Source organism: Lepidochelys kempii, chromosome 15 (genome assembly GCF_965140285.1).
Source record: "Lepidochelys kempii isolate rLepKem1 chromosome 15, rLepKem1.hap1, whole genome shotgun sequence".
Lineage (NCBI taxonomy): Eukaryota > Metazoa > Chordata > Testudines > Cheloniidae > Lepidochelys > Lepidochelys kempii.
Window position 1 is genome coordinate 13,025,333 of NC_136394.1, and position 26,583 is coordinate 13,051,915.

Here is a 26,583-nt window from a genome sequence, read left to right on the forward strand (position 1 = left end):
ATCTACAAGCCATTTGTAAAAGTAGTTTATTAAAAATATAGCTTTGTAAAACAAACTTCACCTGGAAAATAGAAACATATCCTCTGCTCACAGTGTCATGTAAAGTCTATGGAAGGTGGCAATGTGCAGATAAATTGGCCCCTGCCCTTGGCAGCAATCAGCCTGGGGGAGCCAAACATTGGAGAAGCCCAGGGCTAGACCTGAGTGATGCTGGGGTCAGGCTTGAGGTGTAATATGGTAGCAAAAATAGCTCCTTCCTCCTTCCAGTCAGTTCCTCATTTTTAAACACACTAAGCAACATTCACCCAGCCAAAAGTAATGACCACTCTAGCGCTACTTCTGTTCAGTTTATCTGCCTAGTGTTTTATGGTTCTACGTGACAGTTCTGCTGGCATACAGTCAGTGGGCCTGCTCTTGAAGAGTTGGGTCCATTTTTGAAATGACTGTTTTGGGCCTATGTAATTACCCCAGAGTGGCAACTAATTGTAGTCATCAGTACTACCACTGAGATGTCAGTCTACCTGCAACTCAGGTCATTTGACTTCTAAATCACAACTGCAAGCACCAGACTGTCACGAGTATGTAGGTGACCTTAAAGAAAAAGCAGGGCCCCCTATCATTCTACACACTATAGAACGAGTGTTCGCCAAGCAGCAACATTCTTTTATCCTGTACCATTCTGCCACACTTACATTTACTACTTGTTCAGGCAAGCACTTTAAAACGTAAGCCCCGCTTCAGGAAAACACATGCTTTACATACTTGTCAGAGTAAGAAAAAAGAAATTTGTTTTCCAGACAAAACATCAAGATCCTGTTGTGGTTCTAGTGTAACCATATTGCTGTATGAGCCAACAGTAGGATGCAGCAGGAGCTGCTCATGGAGGTTGATGCCATAAAGACAGTTTCTTGGTGTACAATTCCTGAAGGGAAACAGCTCTCTCTGTAGCAAGTTTCATTTTCAACAGCACTGAAATACATCTATAGGCTGACTTTGTTTCTCCAAGTTAATAGGTTTCTAAGTGGCTCGCATTTTATTTACATGATAGGGGCTTATGGGTAGAAAAGGCAGGCATCCAGCAATCTGGTTTCATAAGATATAGAATTTTTTTTAAAGGCATGTACTCAGCCATTTGTGACAAAACGATTACAGTGAGAAGGGTTTGCGGAGACATGAGCATGAGTTTAAAAAAAATGGCGGAGGGATAATGCGACTGGAGTAAAAAGACTAAGGTCTGACATGAATGCAACTGTTTTCTTTTCTGCATAAGATGGGTTAACAGAATAGGGATCTATTAATGCAAAAAAAGCCAATATAAATCTGTTACAGGCAAAGCTTTAAAAGCATATAATATTCTCAAATTCCTGTATGCAAACAAAGGTTTCTGTACATGTAAGTGACTGCAGGTGAATTTATAGAGGCATGCTGAATCTTTGGTCCTATGAATTTTTCTAAAGCCCATCAGTGTACAAATATAAACAATGTGACTGCATGCCCAATCATACTTGTGGCAGGGATGAGGCACAGATAACCCCCAAGGCTGCTCATGTCTGCCATTTAACAAGCACTAGGCTGCTCCCCTGCTACAGGGGTATTAGCTATGACTGTTCTTGGACATGTTCCTACACTCCTCTCCTCAAATTCTCTGAAAAACTTAGGTCACTTACAGTAGTTAATCAGGGGCAAGTAGTTTTTTGTGGAGCACAATCCTTCCCAAGGATACAGGCGTCCAATAGTCACAGAACGCACAGCACCGCTCTAGAACAGGCCGCATCATGTCTCACTGCGTTGGTGGGCGCTGTAACAGTTCCAGTTAGGAAAGGCTCATTGCATATTTGTGAAGATGTAATAGAAATCCTGCTGAATTACCCTACTCTTACCTGCACCCTTATTTTAAAGGGTCCTCCCAGAACCCATGTCACTCCTGTTTTGAAGCAATATTAATTTCCTTCTCTTGTGCATCCTCACTTCAACTCATCCAGGGGCCTGGCTTCTGCTTCACTATGGAACACGTCTCGATAAGGATGAGCAAGGAAATCTGGTGAAGGCTTAGGAGGGCTTCCCGCCCCCAAGGGAGAGGTGTAAGACTGGAAGATTAGCTGTAATAATATGTCATCAGTTCCTTCCAAAGGAGAAAAGAATTCACATTATCCACCCTAATGCACAGTCACACTTTGCATGGCTCATTTGTAGGGACTCCCTCTTATGCAGGGCCTAAGAAACCTTCAGTGCTGCTACAGAGGTGGCCCTCATTCCTACAGTAGCTGACTGCCGCAACAGACGCTGTAGTACATAGACCAGGTCTGTGCTAGATACCCATGGGCCAGGCAAGGGTCCTGGGATTGCAAGAGCTAGACAAAATGTTGTTAGACTCACTCCCTTAGTGTGTGTCCAAGCGAAGCTGTATCTTGCAGCTCTGCTGTGCAACTTGGTGGTGCTGAAATACACCTGAGCAAAGAAAGTCATCTGTGATAACTTCCTATTTCACGTGAATGGTGTGGCCAGAAAGCACATTCACACATGGGGGGTTTCCAAAGCCAGAAAGAAACCAATCCCACTCCTATCTGAGGCTCTTCAGACTCTAGGGAAGATAGAGTCAGGTCCCTGAGGGCAGCTCCCACTGGCACTGGGCCTGGTTCCCCTTTCCAAATTCCCACTGCTTGGTAAATTCCTGATTTCTGGATTCATATTCTAAATAGCTGCTCTGTTCACAAAATATATTTCTATATATCACACAAGTGCTGGTCCATTGTTCTCTGGACCCAGCTAGCCAATATAATAAATGGAGGGTATGATTCTAGCCAAGACTGGCTGACTAGTGCCTGTAACAGCTTGAAGGTAGCTTGCCATATATTGGAGGGTCAGTTGTTACTATGAGTCTCACCCACTGCTAGGTGGCTTCAAGAAGTCCAACTGGTACAGGAGATGTCAGGGGTGCTTCCAGGATAGCTGGTGCTCTGGACCCAGTTATTTCATACTCTTTTTAGCTAGAATAAAATGTTTGCTACAGCACTTCTTCTTAATACCCAGATGACTTTCCCATCTTCCTTTGATCAGAATAAGCAAAGATGCATCTTCCTTCCTTTGAAATCCCCTGCACAACATTCAGGAATAAGAGGGGTTTCGATTCACGGTGTCCTCTGCTCAGCAGTCCCAGCTTAACATCCTGAAAGGGAAGGAGCAGAAAAAATAAAGTAAGTCTCGCCGGGGCCTCTGTTGCATCTGGGCTTATTCTCTTATGGGACGGAAAGATGTTGTGCAACTGGTCCGGAGACTGGATTCAAATAAAAGGAACATCAGCTGGAAGTGGGACCCTCCTAGCATTTGGTGTGGTGACAGACACGGCAGCACTCAGTTGCCTGCCAGTTATATTTGTAACCCACACCAAGGACAAGAAACAAGTGCAGGGAGAACCAACGGAAGTTGCTCACCTCATCAAATTTTGGCTCGAACTGGATGGAGTTGTTTGTGGAAGCATGGAGAACTGGCAGAGAGATGGCATGCTCCAGGTCATAGCCAAACCAGAGTTTGTTCATGATTGCCTGCAGTGGAACAAACTCAGCAATTAATGAAGGTGAAGGGTGAGCATCTGGGTCAAATTCTCACTTACACTCGTGCAAACCCAGAGCCACTCCTTTGAAGTCTTTGGGCTATAGCCTGCTTGTATGGCAGCATAAGTCTGAAGTAACTCTAGAAGTTACAGATTTACACCAGTAATATTTAGGATCAAGTGAGAGTGACTGCTCTCCCTAAGTCTGGTTGAGCACCTCTGACAGCTTTAATTCTTTGTCAGGCCTCTTGAACCTGGTCAAACTAGTATATGCAGTTTCCCCCACAGGGCGAGTCTTCTCAAGACTTGCTACCTACCTAGGGATTTCCATTAATTACCCTCCAGTGATGTTGGTTCCTCCAGGAAACCCTGTAACTTCCTCACAGAGCCATGAAAACACCTATAGGGTTGCTACACTAGTCTTTTGCTATGTGCCCATATCTCACATAAACAACTGGCCATGAAGGTGCTGTGCACTATACCAAGGGAGAACAGATTATTCCCCAAACCTGTTGCTCCATGGGCCCAGGATGGCTAGACACAGTTTCCTTCAACAGACGAATACTACCCTTGAAACAGGTGGAGGGACAGGAACAAACACACACAGATGTTCCCTCCACACCCCAAGACTCCACAGCACTGACTGGTTCAAATGAAAGGGACAGAGTTTGAATCTGTCTTGATTCTCCCTTGCCTCGTCCACAGCAGCACTTTGTGATGCTGTCTGAACATCAGCCCAGCTGTTATTAAACTATTAAGAACAATATCCAGCGCTTTAACAAGCTTCAGGGATGAGTCTTTTTGTTACTGGCAATCAGGCGTTCATTTTTCATTTAGCCTCCTCTAAAAACAGACTACACACTAGAACAACAGGCCCTAAGGGACAGGAGATGGGCTAGAAGGCTGATGTTGCCCATCCCTAACTGCGGCCATTCAAGGCTGGGTCAACACCTTAGCCTACAGTGACTTCCTCCGTTTCCTATCAGAGAGGCCTGAACTAGCAAAAGAGGGAGGCAAAAATGAATGTGACTCAACATCCAAAGATGATGGTTCCAACAGTGAAGGGGAGATGTGCCTCTCGAGCTGGCCAGAGCGTGACTATGAAATCCTTTACCCCACCTGGAAAGCAACCTGGGGACACTTTGGCCCCAACCTCTATGAAGAGGAAGTGATTTTCCCGACCCCCCAACCTCTAATGAGAGGAGTTTTTAAGGACAGGACTAGCAATTGCATCAGGTTTGTGGAAGAGGACATGGAGTGTGCAGGATGGCAGGAACATTCCCTATCTGGTCTGGGAGATGGTACCAGCGATACCAGTTTTAATAAGCTCCCATTTCATCCTCTCTACCTCCAGTAGACACACCATCTCATGCTTTTAGCAAGAAAGTCTAAGCCATCCCTGTGGGGCAATGACAGCTGCCATGAAATAAAGGAAACTCCAGTTCATGGTGATGTTAAAACCCACCTGGGCTAGTGTCCAGTGTAGTCACAAAGGCTGGGGTGCCTGCAGCACCCTCAAACAGTATTAATAACACCGACAAAAGGAGCTGCGGCCCCTTCTGCCCTGCAAGTAGGTTTATGAACATTTCACACGTTTAGTAGGAGGAAACTCAAATGAAGAGCAGTAATTTTAGTGCTCCCTCCCCTGCTATGCGGTCACTCGCTCACCAAGGCAGTGGCACTGATAATCAGGTCCCCTCCTGAGCCTCCAATCACCAGCTTGGAGTTATCATCTTTGGAGATAAGAATGGAAGGAACCATGGCAGAGGGGGGTATCTCTCCTAGAGAAGATGGAGAATGAGTTATTGGCCCATCTGGCCATAAGGGGAAAAAAACAAACTTTGTTCATTGCAAATCTCTGTCTGTCTCCTCCCTGTCCCACACTGAACCTCACCCGTTCCCCTCAGCAATTCAGCTTTCCATCAGTTGTTCCAGAAATACAAATCTTGGGCATTTGCTTTTGTCTCCCTTAGCCAGAGGCAACTCCTTGGAAGCCCAACCTGCACTACAGGAGGCCTGTGACTATGAAGATGCTCTCACAGTCTTGCTTAGCTCTGTAGTGTGCTGCAGCCTCAAACTTCTTTGGGAACTGCTGGAACTAGACATCAGTGATAGGCACAACCTGGGCACACCTATATTTGCAGTAGGACTATAGTCACTGTTCTGTCAACCTCTGGCATAGCTGAGCCATGGAAGAGTTCCTTGGGGTGAAACTTATCTGCCAACGTGGAAAACAATGTGCCAATAGCCCCAGGCTCACGCACTTTATATAGACCTATAGGGTTGTACAGCTATAAATACACCTCTGGCACTGTAATAAAACTATTTAAATTCTTGGTGGATGCGTGTGTCTTGTGGGGATTATTATTTTCCCCGCAATACGAGTATTGTGAAGTCACTGGGAGCCGAGAGTAAGCACGGCAGCATTTATCCCTATATGAATAGTAGTTACTTTTCTGAGTTCAGCTTCTCAGCATTTTGCCTCTGCTTTGTATGCCCTGGCCAGAAAATGACTGAAAGAGTTTTACAGACCCAGGTACTGCACTAGTTCAGAACAAACTCACATCCAGTTCTGGTCAGAAAGGGATCAGGGAGGAAGAGTAACGTCTGACCCTTGGAATGTCCTGCTGGAGATCATTTCCCAGGGTGCACTTCAGGCTCAGAACTATGAGCTGACTGTTCAAGATCTGGGAGCACACCCAAAGGTTTGTGGATGCTCACAGCACGTTCTGGCCTTTTGTAAGATAAGAGTTGACAGCTCTCACCGCTAGCGATCTTGTTTCTTGGCTTCTTCTTGCAGAAGTCAACGAGCTCGTTATTTAAAATGATCCCAGTTTTTGGAGAATATACCATTGAGCCAAACCTGAGTGGAGTGAAAGCACATGTGAGATGTGGGAGTCCAGGACTGTTATGCCAAAGATCACCGACAGACAGAACAGCAGAGAACCCTTCGGGAATTACCACTGGCCATGCTGCGCCATGCCAGCCTAGCGCTGCCATATACAGAAGCCCACAGAAGACTCTGTTAAGCCCATATTCAGCGCAGAGGTGATTATACCACTGTGCCAGTGCCTTAAGGCTGGGGTACCTTTATATTTACTGTTGTGTGGCCACAGGCTGTGTGGGTTGCTGAGTCCACTATCTGTAAGGAGAGACAAGAGAGTTTTACCTTTTGTATGGCTAAGTTTGAAATCAGAGTAAATATTACGCCCCTGTGCTGGGCCAGAGACATCACTGAATGGGCGACAAAACTGAGACACTTCTACTTCCTAAGCCAGCTGAGTCCAGGTGCTTGTAAAAGAGTTGCTGGCTGTCACTTTCTAGGGCACCTCTCAGTAAGTGGCTCAGTAGCAAAAACTACTGAGCAAGTTGTTTGTCCCGTCTGACTCCTGAGTGGACGTGGCAGTAGGTGGATTGGGGCTACATCCCTTGATCGCACGGGCAGTTTCACTGCTCCAGCTGGGAACAACCAAACTCAGATGGCTGGCTGAGAAAGTGTAGGGAAGCTCAGAGGAAGGCGTTCCTGTGGGTAGCTACATCCCTGCCCCTGCCTTGCCTATTTCTGGGAAACTGAAACACAGGCCATTGTATTGTTCATAACCAGCTTGGGAGCCAGGTTTGTGCCAGCTTGTTACTGGAGAGTAGGATTGTGTGTCAGTTTCAATACAGACCCAGGCCATCTGGTCCCCTCCCTATAAGGACAGCACAGCAACGCCCCCCCCCCCACACACCCTCCTCCAGAGTGGCAACCTGCGAAAGAGTGAAGGCTGGGGAGAGACAGGGGAGACCTGAGACTGAAGCCATTTCCCAAGAGTCACAAGTTGGGCAGCAGCTGGCTTTCAGGTGGCACTACCCACGCTCGTACACTCAAGGAGCCCCATGAACCTGCTCAGCAGAGGCCCAGTCACACTCCCTCTGGCCGACCAAATCACCAGGCTCTGGTCACTTACGGCTGGTTGATAGTGCTGGTGACAGACACGGCACTGCCATCTTCAGCAAGGACGGAGATGTGGGAGGTGCCGGAGCCTATGATGCTTGGCTGTGAGAGATTGTAAAAATTGTCTGGATGGTCACCTCTGTCATCTATACGGTTCTTGACAAGTTCCGCAAAGGAGTTGGACAACAGTTCCTGAAAAATCACCTAGGAATAAGGCCAAGGGCAGTGAGATGACCCTTCCAGAGCAAAGGGATGCTGCTGCAGGCTGAGGAGGAGGTCATAGGGTGATGAAATTCAGAGAATCTACATCACCACTCAAGCACTGTCAGCATCTGTCGCCCACCTGCTCCCCACAACCTGCCTCCTCAAACAACACTAAGTAGAGCTATCAGTGCTTAATAACCAACTCCTGAACAAATGAGAACACTCTGGCAAACGACAACGGATGACGCCTGTAATCCAGATCCTCTTTCCTGCTTCAGTTGATCTGGTGAGCTGTAGCTCACGAAAGCTTATGCTCATATAAATTGGTTAGTCTCTAAGGTGCCACAAGTACTCCTTTTCTTTTAATCAAAACACTGACATTGAGACTGTCTGAGAACACAGGGCCCAATTCTGCCACCCTCAGCCAAGCTGAGCAGTACTGTCCTCCACAAGTTGTCCCACTGATTTTACTTCCTCCCCATTGCAACAGGACTACACTGTGTAAATTCCTACTCAGCACGAGTAAGCATGAGAGAAGTAACATTTAATGTTGCAGTGTGGTGTTCTAATGAACCTTAAGGGGAACTGGCAGGTTGTTTGGAAGGTTTATTATAGGGAGTTTATGACAAAGAGGTTTCAAAACAGAAACAGCAGCCCTGCATCAAAGCTATAGAGAAGGCAGGAAAGGAGGAAGGGGCCCCAAGATAACAGCTGTTCTCCACGACAGTGTTCCCTATCAACTATCCAATGGACAGTCAGTACAGGAAGCCCAGGTTTGCACATATTCATCTTACAAGTAAGAGTCCTATTGAGATGAAGATGCACTTGGACCAGTGAGCTGTGAAACTTTATGGGGTTTGGGTACTTGAATCTTATTAGCAAGGAAACATTGACTGGACTTTAAAATACATGGACAATTAACAACAAATTGATTTCCATTTCTTCCCTTCCCCCCCTGATTGTGCTGCAGGTGCGGTCTGAGATCTGCAATGGCATTTCTGGCTGCCTCATGGCACTGTGCCGGCTCACCTGCTCTATGCCAGAGAACTGCGGGTCATCCGATTTTGGCTTTTGCCCGTTGCCAAACTTCAGGGCCTCTGCAATACGATGGTAGGTCTCAATCTTCCCATTGGTCGACGTCAGGGACTGTGGCGTGAATTTAAACTCTTTGGTGCAGGGTAAACCAAAGGGATTAATGGAGTAAGGAAGACAGCCAGCTGCATTATATCATGAGTCCTAATCCTATCTACTCTTTCTGTCCCATCCCTATTCTTAATCCATTTCTTCCCATCTGAGAGACTTGATCCCGCAGACTGAGCATAGGCTGGGAGCCAGGAACACCAAAGTTCTAATTCCAGCTCTGAAACCAATTCTCTTTGTGACTTTGGGAAAGTCAGTTAACCACTTTGCCTCTGTTTCCCTAGCTGTATAATGGGGATAATGATGCTTCCCTACCTCACAAGGATGTTTGGAGGATTAGTTGGTTCATATTTGTAGCATGCTTTGAAGATAAGGGCCAAGTAGTGTTATTACATGGCTGTTTCTGATCTCATCCTGCCCCTCCACCCACTGTCACTGCCAGTGCCCTTCCTGTCCATGTAGATGGTACATGATACAGAAATCTGCCTTTCATTTCACAGATTACCTTTCAGTACGTTGAGGATGAAGAGAAGAACAGCACCCCCAGCAGGTGCTGGAGGGGAATACATTGTGTATCCACCCAGAGAAATATTCAGGGGTGTCATCACTTTTGCCTTGAAATTCTTGAGGTCACTCAGCATCAGACTGCCATCTTCAAGAGAAGACAAAAGAAGCACATGCCATTGGCGTGATAGCTTACTCTACAGGTACCTGCCATAGGCAGAGAGAACCAGATGAGTACCTGCAAGCCTGATGAATACTTAGTACACCAGCCCCAGCATCCCCCCACCTATCTTTTCCCTTCCTCTTTTATGTGTCAAACCCAAGGACAGGAAAAGACTGATAAAGCTGGTGAAACAACTGCACAGTGACCCTGGCTAAATGACAGAGCAGAGGCTGGGTTTCAGGCTCCACTCCTGAGGCTGAGCCAGATCATGTCTGCCCCCAGTGGAAAGGGAAATGGCATGAGTTGCCCTGCTGTAGAACGCTCAGCTGTATCAAGGTCAAGGCTACAGCTTTCCTGAACATAGACCTATTTTCTTAGCTGAAAACCCTATTGCGTATAATCCTAGGCATCAGGGCTCAAATCCAGGCCTGGTGTAATTCCGTAGAGTCAGCTGAGTTGCATCAGGAAGAATCAGGCCTAGCATTTTCACCAATACTTGTCATGATGCCAATTTTTAAAAAAGGTGACTAGTGACTTTGAGTGCCTCAATTTTGGGGGCCACAAACGGAGTTCTTTGCATTTATCTTTACTGAATTTCATCCTGTTGATTTCAGAATAATTTTCCAATTTGACAAGGTCCTTTTGAATTCTAATCCTGTCCTCCCAAGTACTGTACTTGCAACCCCTCAGTCTGATGTCATTGCCAAAATTTATAAGCATACTCTCCACTCCATTATCCAAGTCTTTAATGAAAATACTGAATAGTACTGGACCCAAGACTGACCCCCTGCGAGACCCCACTAGCTATTCCCTCCCACTTTGACAGTGAACCACTGATAACTTCTCTTTGAGTATGATCTTTCAACCGGTTGTGCACCCACCTTACAGAAATGCCATCTATGAAGTATAACTGTTACCTACTTTCATGCTTTATGTCGTTCACCAAATCCTGTGCTATCTTGCCCTCATAAAATTCTCTGGCTCCCTTCTCTGCTACAACCTTCAGTGTATTCAGCAGGGCTGGCCAGAAGATGATTTCATCAGGTTTTAGGACCTCACCATTCTTAAAGAACAGTTTGCTGTTAAGAGAGAATGTCCATCAGTTCAGCTTTATAGCATGCGTGTGATTATTTCTCTCCCCTAACAGAGTCCCCATTTGCCAGCCAAAGCTTGTTTCTTCTGCGTACAGTTTGTCCTGGTTCTCCAAAGCTCCACTCCATACCACCAGGGAAAGGCCTGTCTTCATACAGTAACTGTCCCTTGGTGAGCATGTCTCCATATCAAGTCCCACACAAAGATTCCTCACTCTGGGCCTGAAGCTGCAGCCTTTATTCAAGTAATCCCAGTGGGAATGCTCACACGAGTAAGACTGCAGGTTTCTGCCCTGTCAGCGGACAGTTGCAACACTGTCAATGTCTTCACACATCCAGTCCCCCATCTCCTATTCTCAACGTTCAGTTGCACTTACTAAATCATCCCTCTGTGCAGACCCACTCAAGAGGTGCTGACAAAGCAAAGATATTTCTATTATATTCCCCCATCCTCCCAAAACAGATTTTTCTTTCAGCTGCAAAAATTGACCAGTTGCCAGCAGAGTATTCCGAATTCAAGCCCATTCAGTGGCACATTCTTGTCTCGTACACCATAGGCGCTGACTCTGTGGTTGCTCCGTGGCTGAAGCACCCACAGGGAAAAATTAGTGGGTGCTCTGAGCCCACTGGCAGCCAAGCTCCCCTCACCCTCTACCCCACCTCGTCCTCCTCCCCTGAGCGCGCCGCTTCCCTACTCCTCCACCTACCTCCCAGTGCTTCCCGCCCGGCTGCCACCAAACAGCTGTTTGGCAGTGTTGACACGGTCCGGGAGGGAGGGGGAAGAGCGGGAACGTGGTGCACTCAGGGGAGGAGGCAGGGAAGAGGCGGTCCCAGGGCGGGGATGTGGGGAAGGAGAAGGAGTTGGAATAGGGGCAGGGAGGGGGCGGAGTTGGGGTGGGGACTTTGGGAAGGAGTTGGAATGGGGGCAGGGCAGGGGTGGGAATAGGTGGGGCAGGGCCTCATGGAAGGGGTAGAGTGGGGGCAGGAGTAGAGGGGCGGGGGTCGAGCACCCTGTGCTGCACACCCATGTGAAATACAACTTCTCTTACCACAAGGATGACTTTTTCAAAAAGGTCTGTAACATCGGGTAACTGAGAAATTTGCTTAGCACTTTTGGCATTCTGATTCCATGTGTAAGGAGCTTGATGGTTGGTTCAAATAGCGATTTCCATGGCAACCGCCCATAGCGCCTGTGAGCTTCTTCATATCCACGAAGCTCCCCCGGGACTGCAATCCACTGGCTCCCTGCACAAGCAGTTATGATATTACTCACTGCAGTAACCCCTCCCCTCATACATTAATCACATAATTCCTGGTCACATCCATCTGGAGGCCACCACTAACAGCTACGACACGCTAAGAATAAGGGAAGCAGAATCTAGCACCAGGAATTTCCAATGGTTTCAAGGCGTGGTCCACCCCCTTCAAACCCACTGGTGATAGCACAGGCCACCCCCACCCTCCTTATTCCATTAGAGATAGCACAGACCACTTCCTCCTCCCTGCCCATTACTGATAACCCTCCCCCAGCCACCTGTCTCATAAGCGATAGCTCAGCAATTGCTTACATGGAAAAACAATGTCTATCTAGTAACTGAGCAGCGGACACAAGTCAGGGAGCCAGCATCATGTGGCCAGCCAATTCACCACAAAATGGCAACAACTGCCCTCAGATGATCGGGGCACAACCAGAGTTTTCCCAGAGTTCTCCCCTGCTCTGCACCCACTTCCAACCTCTCTTTCCCACATGCTCTCCCTGCTCTCAGCCCCCCAGCCGCTGCCTCTGCACCCAGCCCTACATACACTCCCTTCCTGCTGCCCCACACCCAGCTCTGACCTCTCCCCCCTCCGCACTCAGCCCCAGAGACCTCCCTGCCCCACAACCAGCCCCGAGGCTGTCAGGCTGAAGAACACCACCTCCACCAGGGGCCAGGCATTTCTGGGAGCCCCAGACCACATCCTCCTCCTGCATCTCCACTTCCTAGTAAGCTCCAAAAGCCTGGATCCAATTCTCCCACCGTCCTTGGCACTGGGAGTTCCTGGTGCCCCTGCTCCATTTCTCCCTGGGGGTTGACAGAGGAGCGGTCAAGCTAAAGTTCCAGCTCCGGTCAGGGGCCAAGAGGGGGCCTGGGACCTCTGGACCCTCCCCCTCTTTGCGCCCCAGCAGACCATCACTATAGGCTACAACTTGCCGAAAGTCAAACAGTGAGTCAGTGGCAGAGCTGAGAATAGACACCCCAACACACTCCAGTTTCCTGTCTTATGCCCTATCCAGCAGGCCAGTGTTTCTCAAGCTGGGGAGCATGTATGGGGTCTTCTCCACATGCACCTCTGTACAGATTCCAGTGACATTCACAGCCTGGATGCTGACCTGATCCTTGAAGGGATGGAGCAGGAGCTGTGATGATTAGTGGAAAGGGTGATGTAAATACCTAGATAGGGAAATAGAGACTGTACTCTCTTCAAGGAGCCTATTCACCCGCACAATGCCTCTTGGATCTCCTGTTGGGACAGCTGAGCTCTGTTCCTTTAAGAAACAATAATGGCTTTAACTTTTCTGTTCCTCCGCTTATCAGTCTGCAAAAGAGGGACTCGAATACCTCCTTCCCTGGAGTGTCCTGAGGCTTAATTCACTAGTGCCTGTAATGTGCTCTGAGACCCTTGAATGAAAGGTTCTAGGGAAGGAGAAGCATTTGCGCAAAAGCAGGGTAGATCTCTTGGTCTCTTCCTAAACAAAAGTATCTGCAACCCAAGTTGAAGAAGCTGCTTTTCTATTAGCTGGTAGTAGTAACAGCACGTGTATTCTCTTTACAGAGCAGCGTGGGTGTGAGACAGAAAAGGTAGTTTCCTGGTTATGGGTTTATATTGAAACTCAGGAAACCTGGATTCAATTCCTTTCTCTGCCACAGATGCCCTGAAGGATCTTGGGCAAGACACTCAGGGCTTGGTTTTTCAGAGGGTCTGAGCACCCACTGACTTTAATTGTTCTCAATGGGAGCTGCTGGGTGCCGAGCACTAGGAAAATGCAGTCCTACTTTGAAGATTACATATAAAAGGCACCTCCTTACTTAGCCGGCCTGCCCTGTGTGTGGTCAGTCGCCTCTGCCAGCTTTAGTGACAAAACTAATTTTTTAAAATGATTTTTACTACTGCAGAGTCAACACAGCTACGAGACAGAGTACTGGACTCTAGTCCCTGTGCATCAACACCACTGCTTGCTAAGTTCAGTCATAGTAAGATCTGTGCAAACCCACTGACAGCAAGGGAATTGCCTGGATGTCACTGAAAGCAGAATCTGAGGACAAGGACGTTTGCACCACCACAGGGGGCCTGATTTGGCCTGTAAAACTTTTACTCCTGGTAACAATGCAGGACAAGAAAAATCCTGTTCTCAGATCTCTGGCTGAGTTTGGTGGGAAATCAGTCAGAAAGACAACCTCTCTTTCCTTGCAAGCTTTGCAGTCTGATACGGCGTCGCTGAGACACAAACATGCCCCCACCATGCCATTTTTGCTGTCATTTTTCAGAGTGGAACTGCACATTGAGCCACAGACAAGGACAAGAACAATGAAGTACAGAGCTGTCAGCTTTGACTGACACATAATGAGTCTTGCTTTGGAGCCTGATCCTACAGGACATTACAACAGCCTGCAGCCCTATATTGACGTAAAAGTTTAACCAGTAAACTGATGAGCTTGATGCTTATCGGTTTCTATTAACAATTAAACTCCACTGGGGTCCCAGCTGTTGGCTGGCGCCTGGGGCTCTGTTACTGCCTGTTCATCTAAGCATGCTCAGTACATCGGCTGAAGCCACTGCCCTTCACCCTGCCCTTATTACCCGTAAGATTCTGTGGACTGCTTTTGACAGGGGTTAAAAAGTGGCAAAGGGGGGTGAATCAGAGCAGGGGGGTGGCCAGGGTCTGAGCAGGGGGTGGAAATTTACTGGTCAGGGGAGTCAAGCAGCTGGAGGCAGCATTAGGAGAGGGGCTAAATGGCAAAATCGAGGATGAGGGGGGAGGAGGCAGAGTTAAACCCAGGGTGAGGCGCTGGCAGAGGGTGTCGGAGGGCAAAACCCAACACAGGCAGGGGCAGAGGGGGTAGCAGTTAGCCCAGTGGGACTGAGACACTAGTGCTTGGCAAAATAGTTGGTTGTGGGGCAAGAGGCTTTTTTATTTGAGCAAAGTGGCTTTTTTGTATTGTCACATGAACTGAGCATGCTCAGTAACATCTGCTGAAGCCACTGCCCTTCACCCTGCTCTTATTAGCCATAAAAATCTGCTAACTACTATTTACAGGGGTTAAAAAGGGGCAAAGAGGGCAAATCGGAGCAGGGGGATGGCCAGGGTCTGAGCAGGGGGTGGAAACTGACTGGTCAGGAGGGTCAAGCAGCTGGAGGCAGCATTAGGAGAGGGGCTAAATGGCAAAATCGAGGATGGGGGCGGGGAGGAGGCAGAGTTAAACCCAGGAGTGAAGCGCTGGCAGAGGGTGTCAGAGGGCAAAACCCAGCACAGGCAAGGGCAGAGGGGGCAGCAGTTACCCCAGTGGGATTAAGACACCAGTGTTTGCAAGGGGCTTTTTTATTTCCCCCTCTCCCACAGACAACACCTCTCAGCATGGGCTTAGCAGGGCTGGGTTCTTAAAGGCACAAGGCTGGGTTCTTAAAGGCACAGGCATCCCAACGCCTAGTCAATGCAGCTCCTCTTTGTCTGATCTAACCTACTGAGGCTATGTCTACACTACAAAGTTCAGAGCGCTGCTGTGAGTGCCAGTGCTCCTGGTAATCCCCCGCAACGAGGGGATTAGTGCTGACCACTGGGAGCCAAGCCTGTCCACTAATTTTATATGTATCCCATACATCAGTGGTTCCCAAACTTTAACAGCCTGTGAACGCCTTTCACTAAATTGTGAAATCCTACAAACCCCCCTCCTAAAAATGAATATTTCCAGGGATTTAAGTTTAAATTTCCTCCGCACTCTGCAATCCGTGGGGCTCCTGCTGCTGGACCCCGTTGACTGCCCTGGTCAACTGAGCTACTCTGAGCTCAGGCTGCAGGTCCTGCTGACCGCCGGGGCTCAGCTGCCAGCCCCAACTGCCCGGCCCCACTCTTCCTGGGGCTCGGGTTGCCAGCTCCGCGTGGAGCGCTGGGTTTCAGGCTGCTGGCTCCCCCACTGACGGGGGCAGGGCTTGGGCTGCCAGCCCCAACTGCCCTGCCCTGCTCTCCCTGGGGCTTGGGCTGTCTGCCCTGCAACCGGGTCCCATCTGCTGCCTCCAAAGCCCGGGGTCCTCTGCCTGCCATGAGTGAAATTTTTCTGGCAAACCCCGGTTTGGGAACCACTGCCATACATAAACGTATACATAATGTTTACACCTTTTTTTCTAAACCCATTAACCTGCCTGGCCCTCCTCACTGTCTGCCACCTCAACAGAATCATAGAGCTTGCATGGCTCTGCACTATTGTCATGAGCGTTTGCACCCAAAGGTGCCTGCTCCTTTACCATTTGCAGATCAGCAAACATACATGTGGGGTGTGACATTATACTCTACATTCTTTATGAAAATATGCTTATGATATGGATATGACATAGCTAAAATATACTTTATGCCAGATGGCTGATGTGGGGTAGCTTCATCACATTGCAGTGTTACAGGTAGCACATCCCTACAGTTCGCAGTTTCGTACACATGTATGTGTGTGTGAAAATGTTATCTGTAGGACCAGGCTACCTGTAGCAACGACAGGTCCTACTTTGCTAAAAAAGGTATTTCAAGCAGTCTCACATGTAAAACCAACCTTGAACAGTGTAACAAGCCTACAAGTGGTAGATATGGTATATCTTGCCTTTAGTAAGGCTTTTGATACTGTCTCCCATGACTTTCTTATAAACAAACTATGGAAATGAAACCTAGATGGAGCTAAAATAAGATGGACATAACGAGTAGGGTCACCAGGGATCAGTTCAGGATATGTTTCTATTCAAAAGCTTAATGACTGAGATAATGGCATACAGAGTACACTTATAAAGCTTGTGAAAATTTAAGGTCTAGAAAACATGACCTACGAGGGAAGACTGAAACATGATAACAGTTTTCAAGTATGTACAAATAAAGTAGCATCTTTTTACTGCACCAAGCTGTCTGAAAGGAAAACAGTCCAATTCCAATCCTTACCTACTTGGAGAGAGCTTGTACATTGATCTAACAAGTCTTGTTTGATATTTTCTGGAGCTGTTTCACGAGCGTTAATCACCACAACCTCTCCTGGAAATAAGAAGGGAAAACACATAATAATCTCTTCCCAGTGTCTGGTACGTTTCATTCATCACAGTTAGAGGAGCAGAAAGCAAAGTGCTGGAGTTTATGCTTTTTTGTGGAAACTAGTGAGGGTTGGAGTCCCACTGGATCATGCACTGTGGAGTCCATGAAGTCCATCACCAAACCGGCCAAGCTCTCATGTTATGTTTATGAACTCTGCAGCAGGGCGCTTTCCTTCTGCAGAGTTTACGTCTTCCTAACATTTTAAGAACAGTACATCTCATACTGCTGGTCCCTTTGACTCTTTGTTTGATCTGAAAGTGAGATCATGATCCAGGATATACAGATGGGTTAATTCTGGCTCTATTGATCTTAAAAACTGCTGTGGCCCTTTTATGGTACTTCAGTGGTGCAAAGAGGCACACAGTTGGCTTAACCAGTTAACCAGGAATTCTCATCTCTACATCGCTCCTGCACCTGCTGCAGGGGGCCTGGTTGCAAACTGCAGTCAAGTGGCCATTCATTGGCGTATTGCAGAGGTGGGCAAACGTGTCCTGGAGTGTCCTGCCTGGCCCTTGAGCTCCCGGCTGGGGAGGCTAGCCCCTGGCCCCTCCCCTGCTGTCTCCCCTCCCCTGCAGCCTCAGCTTGCCGTCCCACCAGTGCTCTGGGTGGCGGGGCTGCACGCTCCTGCCGGGCAGCGTGGCGGAGTGGCTGGCTCCGGCTGGGCAGTGCGGTTGCCAGTCCTGGTGCTCTGAGCCGCATGGTAAGGGGGTGGGGAGCGGGGGAGTTTGATAAGGGGCAAGGGGTCCCAGGGGGCAGTCAGGGGACAGGGAGCAGGAGGCAGCTGGATAGGCGTGGGAGTCCCGGGGGACCTGTCAGGGGTCCGGGATGTGGATAGGGGTCGGGGCAGTCAGGGGACAGGGAGCAGGGGGAGTTGGATGGGGGTGGGGTTCCTGGGGGGCGGTTAGGGGCAGAGAGTCCTGGGAGGGGGTGGTCAGGGGATCAAGGAGCAGAGGGGGTTGGATGGGTCGGGGATTCTGAGGGGGGCAGTCAGGGGGTGGGAAGTGGGAGGGGGCAGATAGGGGGTGGGGGCCAGGCTGTTTGGGAAGGCACAGCCTTCCCTACCCAGCCCTCCATACAGTTTCGGAACCCTGATGTGACCCTCAGGCCAAAAAGTTTGCCCATTCCTGGTGTATTGGAACCAGCATGGAACCTTCTCCATCAGACTCCACGGCACCTTTCCTCACAGGAGGGCACTAGACTTTGAGAAGGATGCATTTCAAAGGTTCACTGGACTATAAAAGAGGGGGGCAAAGAACCCCAACTTATCTTTCACTTTGAAAGACAAAGGACCTGAGCACCTTGGACTTTGTGGGAGATCCTGACCAAGGGGTCAGTCAGCTGTCTTGCTGGGAGGAAGCATAAGAAGCTCACCTTGAAACAAGACTGTAGCTTGGTTAAATCTTAGTCCTTAGAAAGCATTTTTCACTTTTATTTGCTCATAACCATTTCTGATTTTATCCCTTACACCTGAGCTCACTTAAAATCCTCTCTTTTCATCAATAAACTTATTTTCCATCTAAACCAATCCGGTGCTGTGTTTGAATTGAAGTAATCATGAACTCTAGTTAAAGTAACAGACTGCTGAGGTTTTGTCTCTTTAAGGGAGCAATTGACTGTATTACTTCCCTAAATGTACCAACAGAGGGCTGGACATTTCAGGGCAGACAGTTTGGGGGAAATTCGGGAGTAGGGGTGGCTTGGCTAATAGTAACCAAGGCTGCTGGAGACCAGGGAGTGGCTGTGGTATAAAAAGCAGGCTGCTGGAGTTGCTGAACCAGGGTGGCTTTTATCACACGGATACTCAGTGCAGGCTTGTATCCTGGCTGGGAGCACCCAGACAGGAAGCTACAGCAGCAGAGCATTTTAAGGCACTCAGAGTTATACAACAAATGGTAACACAACCTCATGCTGGTGTGGGTTGCACCCCAAAATGTGACAACCATGCCCTCTCTCATTCTCCTCTGTCCATACAAGTCCCTGAAACCATCTAATACTCCATATTCATCTGCCACTATCATAAAGACACTCCATTTTCCCAGTGCAAGTCAGAGAGCAACACAACCTTAGACATGCAGCACCATATACATGCTTACAGACTGGCTATTGATAATCCTTGTACCTGAGGCAGGCTAAGAGGCAGGGCAGTGTGCAGATTATATTATTATGCAACAATAGTCCACACTACTGTAATTCATATCTGCAACAGAGAGTGCTTAAGTCCCTTTCATGTGGCAACGACTGGGATTCTCCCACCAGTAAAGGGGGAAAAAAGTGAGGTGAAACAATAGACTTTAGGAGGGTGTTGGAACCACAAATGAATGTTGCATTTTGGGATGGCAGCTGGAGTACTGTCTATACCATATCAGTATGTGTATGCCCACACAGCCACTGCCAGTACACTGGCAGAGGGTTACGATGTTCTGAACAGGAGAATAACTATGTCAGCAACAGTGGAGTTTGGTTGGTAGGAGACAACACACCAGGCTGTGCTGAGAAAAAGGAAAGTTTTGACAGCACAGCTTTCTAATGTAGGTCAGTACTGCATATTTCCAGACTTTGTTACTTAGCTGGCTTGTTTGCTTTAAACTACAGTATTATTCTTACTGCTAATGACTATAGGCTACGTTGGCTGGGATAAGCTCAGGCACTGTAAATACACTGAAGCAGGAACATAACAAAACTTTGAGTTCTAAAAGCCAAACAAACAGACAAGTCTTATGTCAGGGCCTGAAAGTGGCTAGACTTGAGCATAGCTAGATTGCCAAAGGGAGTAAATTGCTAAATTAGAAGGCCTGAGTCTCCGCAAAAAGAAAAGGAGTACTTGTGGCACCTTAAAAAGAAAAGGAGTACTTGTGGCACCTTAGAGACTAACCAATTTATTTGAGCATGAGCTTTCGTGAGCTACAGCTCACTTCATCGGATGCATACCGTGGAAACTGCAGCAGACTTTATATATACACAGAGAATATGAAACAAGAGTGCTGGGTCATCCTTTAGGATAGGTTGTAGATCCTTAATAATGCATTGGAGGGGTTTTAGTTGGGGGCTGAAGGTGACGGCTAGTGGCGTTCTGTTATTTTCTTTGTTAGGCCTGTCCTGTAGTAGGTAACTTCTGGGAACTCTTCTGGCTCTATCAATCTGTTTCTTTACTTCTGCAGGTGGGTATTGTAGTTGTAAGAAAGCTTGACAGAGATCTTGTAGGTGTTTGTCTCTGTCTGAGGGGTTGGAGCAAATGCGGTTGTATCGCAGAGCTTGGCTGTAGACGATGGATCGTGTGGTGTGGTCAGGGTGAAAGCTGGAGGCATGCAGGTAGGAATAGCGGTCAGTAGGTTTCCGGTATAGGGTGGTGTTTATGTGACCATTGTTTATTAGCACTGTAGTGTCCAGGAAGTGGATCTCTTGTGTGGACTGGACCAGGCTGAGGTTGGTGGTGGGATGGAAATTGTTGAAATCATGGTGGAATTCCTCAAGGGCTTCTTTTCCATGGGTCCAGATGATGAAGATGTCATCAATATAGCGCAAGTAGAGTAGGGGCTTTAGGGGACGAGAGCTGAGGAAGTGTTGTTCTAAATCAGCCATAAAAATGTTGGCATACTGTGGGGCCATGCGGGTACCCATAGCAGTGCCGCTGATCTGAAGGTATACATTGTCCCCAAATGTGAAATAGTTATGGGTAAGGACAAAGTCACAAAGTTCAGCCACCAGGTTAGCTGTGACATTATCGGGGATAGTGTTCTTGACGGCTTGTAGTCCATCTTTGTGTGCAATGTTGGTGTAGAGGGCTTCTACATCCATAGTGGCCAGGATGGTGTTATCAGGAAGATCACCGATGGATTGCAGTTTCCTCAGGAAGTCAGTGGTGTCTCGAAGGTAGCTGGGAGTGCTGGTAGCGTAGGGCCTGAGGAGGGAGTCTACATAGCCAGACAATCCTGCTGTCAGGGTGCCAATGCCTGAGATGATGGGCCGCCCAGGATTTCCAGGTTTATGGATTTTGGGTAGTAGATAGAATATCCCAGGTCGGGGTTCCAGGGGTGTGTCTGTGCGGATTTGATCTTATGCTTTTTCAGGAAGTTTCTTGAGCAAATGCTGTAGTTGCTTTTGGTAACTCTCAGTGGGATCATAGGGTAATGGCTTGTAGAAACTCGTGTTGGAGAGCTGCCGAGCAGCCTCTTGTTCATATTCCGACCTATTCATGATGACGACAGCACCTCCTTTGTCAGCCTTTTTGATTATGATGTCAGAGTTGTTTCTGAGGCTGTGGATGGCATTGCGTTCCGCATGGCTGAGGTTATGGGGCAAGTGATGCTGCTTTTCCACAATTTCAGCCCGTGCACGTCGGCGGAAGCACTCTATGTAGAAGTCCAGTCTGCTGTTTCGACCTTCAGGAGGTGTCCACCTAGAATCCCTCTTTCTGTAGTGTTGGTAGGGAGACCTCTGTGGATTAGTATGCTGTTCAGAGGTATTTTGGAAATATTCCTTGAGTCGGAGACGTCGAAAATAGGATTCTAGGTCACCACAGAACTGTATCATGTTCGTGGGGGTGGAGGGGCAGAAGGAGAGGCCCCCAGATAGAACAGCTGCTTCTGCTGGGCTGAGAGTATAGTTGGATAGGTTAACAATATTGCTAGGTGGGTTGAGGGAACCATTGCTGTGGCCCCTAGTAGCATGTAGTAGTTTAGAAAGTTTAGTGTCCTTTTTCTTTTGTAGAGAAGCAAAGTGTGCGTTGTAAATGGCTTGTCTAGTTTTAGTAAAATCCAGCCACGAGGAAGTTTGTGTGGAAGGTTGTTTTTTTATGAGAGTATCCATTTTTGAGAGCTCATTCTTAATCTTTCCCTGTTTGCTGTAGAGGATGTTGATCAGGTGATTCCGCAGTTTCTTTGAGAGCGTGTGGCACAAGCTGTCAGCATAGTCTGTGTGGTATGTAGATTGTAATGGATTTTTTACCTTCAGTCCTTTTGGTACGATGTCCATCTGTTTGCATTTGGAAAGGAAGATGATGTCTGTCTGTATCTGTACAAGTTTTTTCATGCAGTTGATACTTTTCCACTCCATACGGCTAAATGCAGTGCCTTGCATAATGACAGGTTTCAGAGTAACAGCCGTGTTAGTCTGTATTCGCAAAAAGAAAAGGAGTACTTGTGGCACCTTAGAGACTAACCAATTTATTTGAGCATGAGCTTTCGTGAGCTACAGCTCACTTCATCGGATGCATACCGTGGAAACTGCAGCAGACTTTATATATACACAGAGAATATGAAACAATACCTCCTCCCACCCCACTGTCCTGCTGGTAATAGCTTATCTAAAGTGATCATCAGGTCGGCCATTTCCAGCACAAATCCAGGTTTTCTCACCCTCCACCCCCCACACAAATTCACTCTCCTGCTGGTGATAGCCCATCCAAAGTGACAACTCTTTACACAATGTGCATGATAATCAAGTTGGGCTATTTCCTGCACAAATCCAGGTTTTCTCACATCCTCCCCACCCCCATACACACACAAACTCACTCTCCTGCTGGTAATAGCTCATCCAAACTGACCACTCTCCAAGTTTAAATCCAAGTTAAACCAGAACATCTGGGGGGGGGGGAGGAAAAAACAAGAGGAAACAGGCTACCTTGCATAATGACTTAGCCACTCCCAGTCTCTATTTAAGCCTAAATTAATAGTATCCAATTTGCAAATGAATTCCAATTCAGCAGTTTCTCGCTGGAGTCTGGATTTGAAGTTTTTTTGTTTTAAGATAGCGACCTTCATGTCTGTGATTGCGTGACCAGAGAGATTGAAGTGTTCTCCGACTGGTTTATGAATGTTATAATTCTTGACATCTGATTTGTGTCCATTTATTCTTTTACGTAGAGACTGTCCAGTTTGACCAATTGGAATTCATTTGCAAATTGGATACTATTAATTTAGGCTTAAATAGAGACTGGGAGTGGCTAAGTCATTATGCAAGGTAGCCTGTTTCCTCTTGTTTCCCCCCCCCCCCCCCCAGATGTTCTGGTTTAACTTGGATTTAAACTTGGAGAGTGGTCAGTTTGGATGAGCTATTACCAGCAGGAGAGTGAGTTTGTGTGTGTATGGGGGTAGGGGGGATGTGAGAAAACCTGGATTTGTGCAGGAAATAGCCCAACTTGATTGTCATGCACATTGTGTAAAGAGTTGTCACTTTGGATGGGCTATCACCAGCAGGAGAGTGAATTTGTGTGAGGGGTGGAGGGTGAGAAAACCTGGATTTGTGCTGGAAATGGCCCACCTGATGATCACTTTAGATAAGCTATTACCAGCAGGACAGTGGGGTGGGAGGAGGTATTGTTTCATATTCTCTGTGTATATATAAAGTCTGCTGCAGTTTCCACGGTATGCATCTGATGAAGTGAGCTGTAGCTCACGAAAGCTCATGCTCAAATAAATTGGTTAGTCTCTAAGGTGCCACAAGTACTCCTTTTCTTTTTGCGAATACAGACTAACACGGCTGTTACTCTGAAACCTGTGGCACCTTAGAGACTAACAAATATATTTGAGCATAAGCTTTCGTGAGCTACAGCTCATTTCATCATAAATTTGTTAGTCTCTAAGGTGCCACAAGTACTCCTTTTCTTTTTGCGAATATAGACTAACGCAGCTGCTACTCTGAAATCTGAGTCTCCACAGTCTGTTTCTTTGTGGAGTCCCTAACACCCACACAAAGTACTGTTCTGATCTGGCAGCCTTTTGCACAGGCATATGGTAAAGGACACAAGGTGTAAACTTGCCACGAAGCAATTGGTCCAAGGCCTCACCAGACATGGAGAGTCATATCCATCCCTCAGCACAGTCACAACAGGGATGAATATGGCCCAGAGTATTTACACTTAGATTCTCATAACAAATGCGTCCCTTCTGATCTCATCTGCATTGGCTGAGCATAAGGTGAGCACCAGCCCTTCAGTTAACTGGGATTCAGGCCATTCTGGGTTTGCTCTAATGCCTGCCTAAAGTTCAGACATGGTTGAGTTTTTCACCTTAACTCCAACATTCCCTCACCTCCACGAGATTGCTTTTTGAATTACTGCGATACCCTACTCACACTGTTGTGAGTTAATGGATGTCTGTTTACAGCCATCGCTCTATGGGAACAGATAAGTAGGTCTGGGAATACAATACCATTCTAACCAGGGAGTGCAGCTTTCATTGAAAAATGCTTCGCCTGAACTTCCAGGACATTGGCTTGTGCAAGGCCACTGAATGAGCATGCTGGTGAATAGACTCTAAACGCTATGGGAGAATTACCTGAGAACGGACAGGCCCTCACCATACCTGTGGTTGCATTATAGATGGTAAAGATGACACCTCCTCCCAGACCCATACTCTGGGGGTTCAAAACTGACGTGCAGACCAGAGCAGCAATAGTAGCATCCACAGCTGAACCTTTACGTTGTAGGATGTCCCTGTATGAGAAAGGAAGAGAAAATATTGTGAAAGGCCAGGCAGCACAGAACTGAGCGGGCTCATGGAAGATCCTGCCTGCTTGTAATGCAAATGATATTCAGGTGGTAAGTTGGGAGAAGTCAATAGTTACGTGGACTGAAGCAGCTGGGGTGATTTCACAAAACTGGGGGAAATGAGTTACAGTGGTGGGAAAGGAAACTGGACAGAGAAGAGAGAACCTCTGAAAAAAGAGGTAGCAATTCTGTGTGAGGATCTAAAAGCTGCACAAGGAAATGACACAGCTAGACCATGCCTACCAGCCAGAAGACTTATTTAGGCTGAGCTGAAGGATGAAAATAGAGAACAATTATCGGAAATTTCTATGGCTTTTTAAGCCATAGCAACAAGGCAGGTCAGGAAATGATCATACAAAGAGGAAGAAAGCTACTGAAAACCAGTAGCCCCCCCAGGAGAGCACAGCACACTCTATAATGCAGAGACGAAGTCTTAACAAATGTCTTAAGTAATGTAAGTGATTTGTGGCTAGTTCAACTGCACTACTTTCCAGCTTCTACGACAATTAGACAAGGCACCATTTGGTCATGTGGGGGGAAAGGGAGAAATATGAGTTACAGGTGGGTGGGAAACAAGCCCCTGGATCTGAACACCAACTCTGTGGAAATTCAGGGCCGGATTCTTTGCTCATTAACAGCGGTGTAACCCCACTGGTTTAAGTGAAGCTACTCCAGACTTACACCAGAGTGAATGAGCTCAGTCAGGGCACTGGATGCCAATCTAGGCTTCATTTCAAGCTCCTTCCAGTATGCAGTCCTCACTATGGAGTGATGACCAGTGCCTCCAAAGCAATGGCTGGATCCACAACTCTGTTCCATATCGCACTGAGCTTGGAGGAAGTTCAAATCCCCACTCACTGCAGGCCAGGCATGTCCATATCTCTATTTGTAACATATTCTGGGGCCCTCTGACCATCTTCCCAACACTAATGAATTTAGCCTCACAACACTCCTGGCACACACGGACGTATTCTTCCCACTATACAGATAGGGGAACTGACGCACAGAGAGGGATTCTGGGACCTGCCCAAGATCACACATAGAGTTTCTAGCAGAGCCAAGAACAAAATCTAGATCTCCAGTCCGGTGCCCTACCTACAAAGCCACCCCTCTTGTAGCATGAGTTTAACCCCTTATATAATGAATGATGTCGCTGCTGAATGATTATGAAAGTACCTTGCTCTCCTCAGATGAAAGGAGCTTTAGAAGTGTAGCTCAGTGGGCCAGCTTACCTCTATTATATTCATTGCTTTGCATTATATTCTGCTTTATTATATTCAGCAGTAATGCAAGGAACCTACAGGCTTGTATCCTGTAAGACACTGGCTTCAGCAGTTAGCGTGAGGCCTACGAACTTATGTAACACATATGTTTTGGGAAACCGGACGTAGAGTGTAGGGGGGAATTTTGTCCATAATATCAGCTCACCACAGAACATGAATTGAAACTGGCTTCTGGATGGAATATCTGACTGCAAGAGTGCCCTGGCAACAAATTGACGTATATGATAATGGGGTGAAATCATAAATACACTAACTTATAGAAGGATACCTTAACACAGGTAAGGAGATGAAATGCAAATAAGGAAGAGGGGAGAAACCCCTACTGAATATGCATTAGAGATGCGTAATGTCAGCATAACATGTTATAAAAGTGGCATCCCAGCCTGGGGGCAGTAGGGAGAGGTAGCCCTTGGGAGGGGCCAGAATGATGGCCACTGGTGAAGATGAAGAAGGTGACGGTGATGAGGACGATAATGGCTAACATTTCAGGTTGTTCTGCAAGGGATGGTATAAGTATGGATGTTCAGATGTACTTTCTGTATTATCTCTATCTACCTTACTGAGTTAGTGTGTGTGACTTTGCTAAATGTATTAATAAATTATTTATTTGTAAATATAAAAGAGTTCCTGTAGTGTGAGTGTTGCACCTGTGCACATCGGGGATCCCAACTATATAATTTTAATAATACTTGGCCTGATCTTGGGACAAGAACCTGTCAACCCTCAAAGTGATACAGTAACTGGGAATTTTTATTCATAATCTATAGATCAGGCTACAGGAGTGAAACATTATTAAGATGACGTATTTGCATGGAGGCTAAGCAACAGGAACTACCCTTCTTACAACCGCACCCTCGTACAACTCCAGATTAACCTCAATTGACTCTCTTAGTGGCAGATTCAACC

The 26,583-nt window shown here is 47.2% G+C and overlaps 1 protein-coding gene across 6 annotated transcripts in view; it reads right to left on the reverse strand.

The window, feature by feature from the left end:
- Positions 1 to 10: 10 nt before the first annotated feature.
- The window catches only part of GGT5 (gamma-glutamyltransferase 5), a 45,543-nt gene continuing 18,970 nt past the window's right edge, over positions 11 to 26,583 (reverse strand). For 2 of the 6 annotated variants that reach the window (XM_073313706.2, XM_073313708.2), the window contains exons 2-12: positions 24,210 to 24,340; positions 16,762 to 16,851; positions 11,639 to 11,834; positions 10,420 to 10,577; positions 9,337 to 9,483; positions 8,721 to 8,857; positions 7,501 to 7,691; positions 6,316 to 6,413; positions 5,219 to 5,331; positions 3,432 to 3,542; positions 11 to 3,166 (exon numbers count right to left, since the gene is read on the reverse strand). In XM_073313706.2, coding sequence (XP_073169807.1) covers positions 3,020 to 3,166; positions 3,432 to 3,542; positions 5,219 to 5,331; positions 6,316 to 6,413; positions 7,501 to 7,691; positions 8,721 to 8,857; positions 9,337 to 9,483; positions 10,420 to 10,577; positions 11,639 to 11,834; positions 16,762 to 16,851; positions 24,210 to 24,340 — 1,519 coding nt within the window. In that variant the 3' untranslated portion in view covers positions 11 to 3,019. Of the gene's footprint in view, positions 3,167 to 3,431; positions 3,543 to 5,218; positions 5,332 to 6,114; positions 6,414 to 7,500; positions 7,692 to 8,720; positions 8,858 to 9,336; positions 9,484 to 10,419; positions 10,578 to 11,638; positions 11,835 to 16,761; positions 16,852 to 24,209; positions 24,341 to 26,583 lie in introns of those variants that run through there. The other 4 variants (XM_073313707.2, XM_073313711.2, XR_012155178.2 and 1 more) reach the window with 4 other exon arrangements.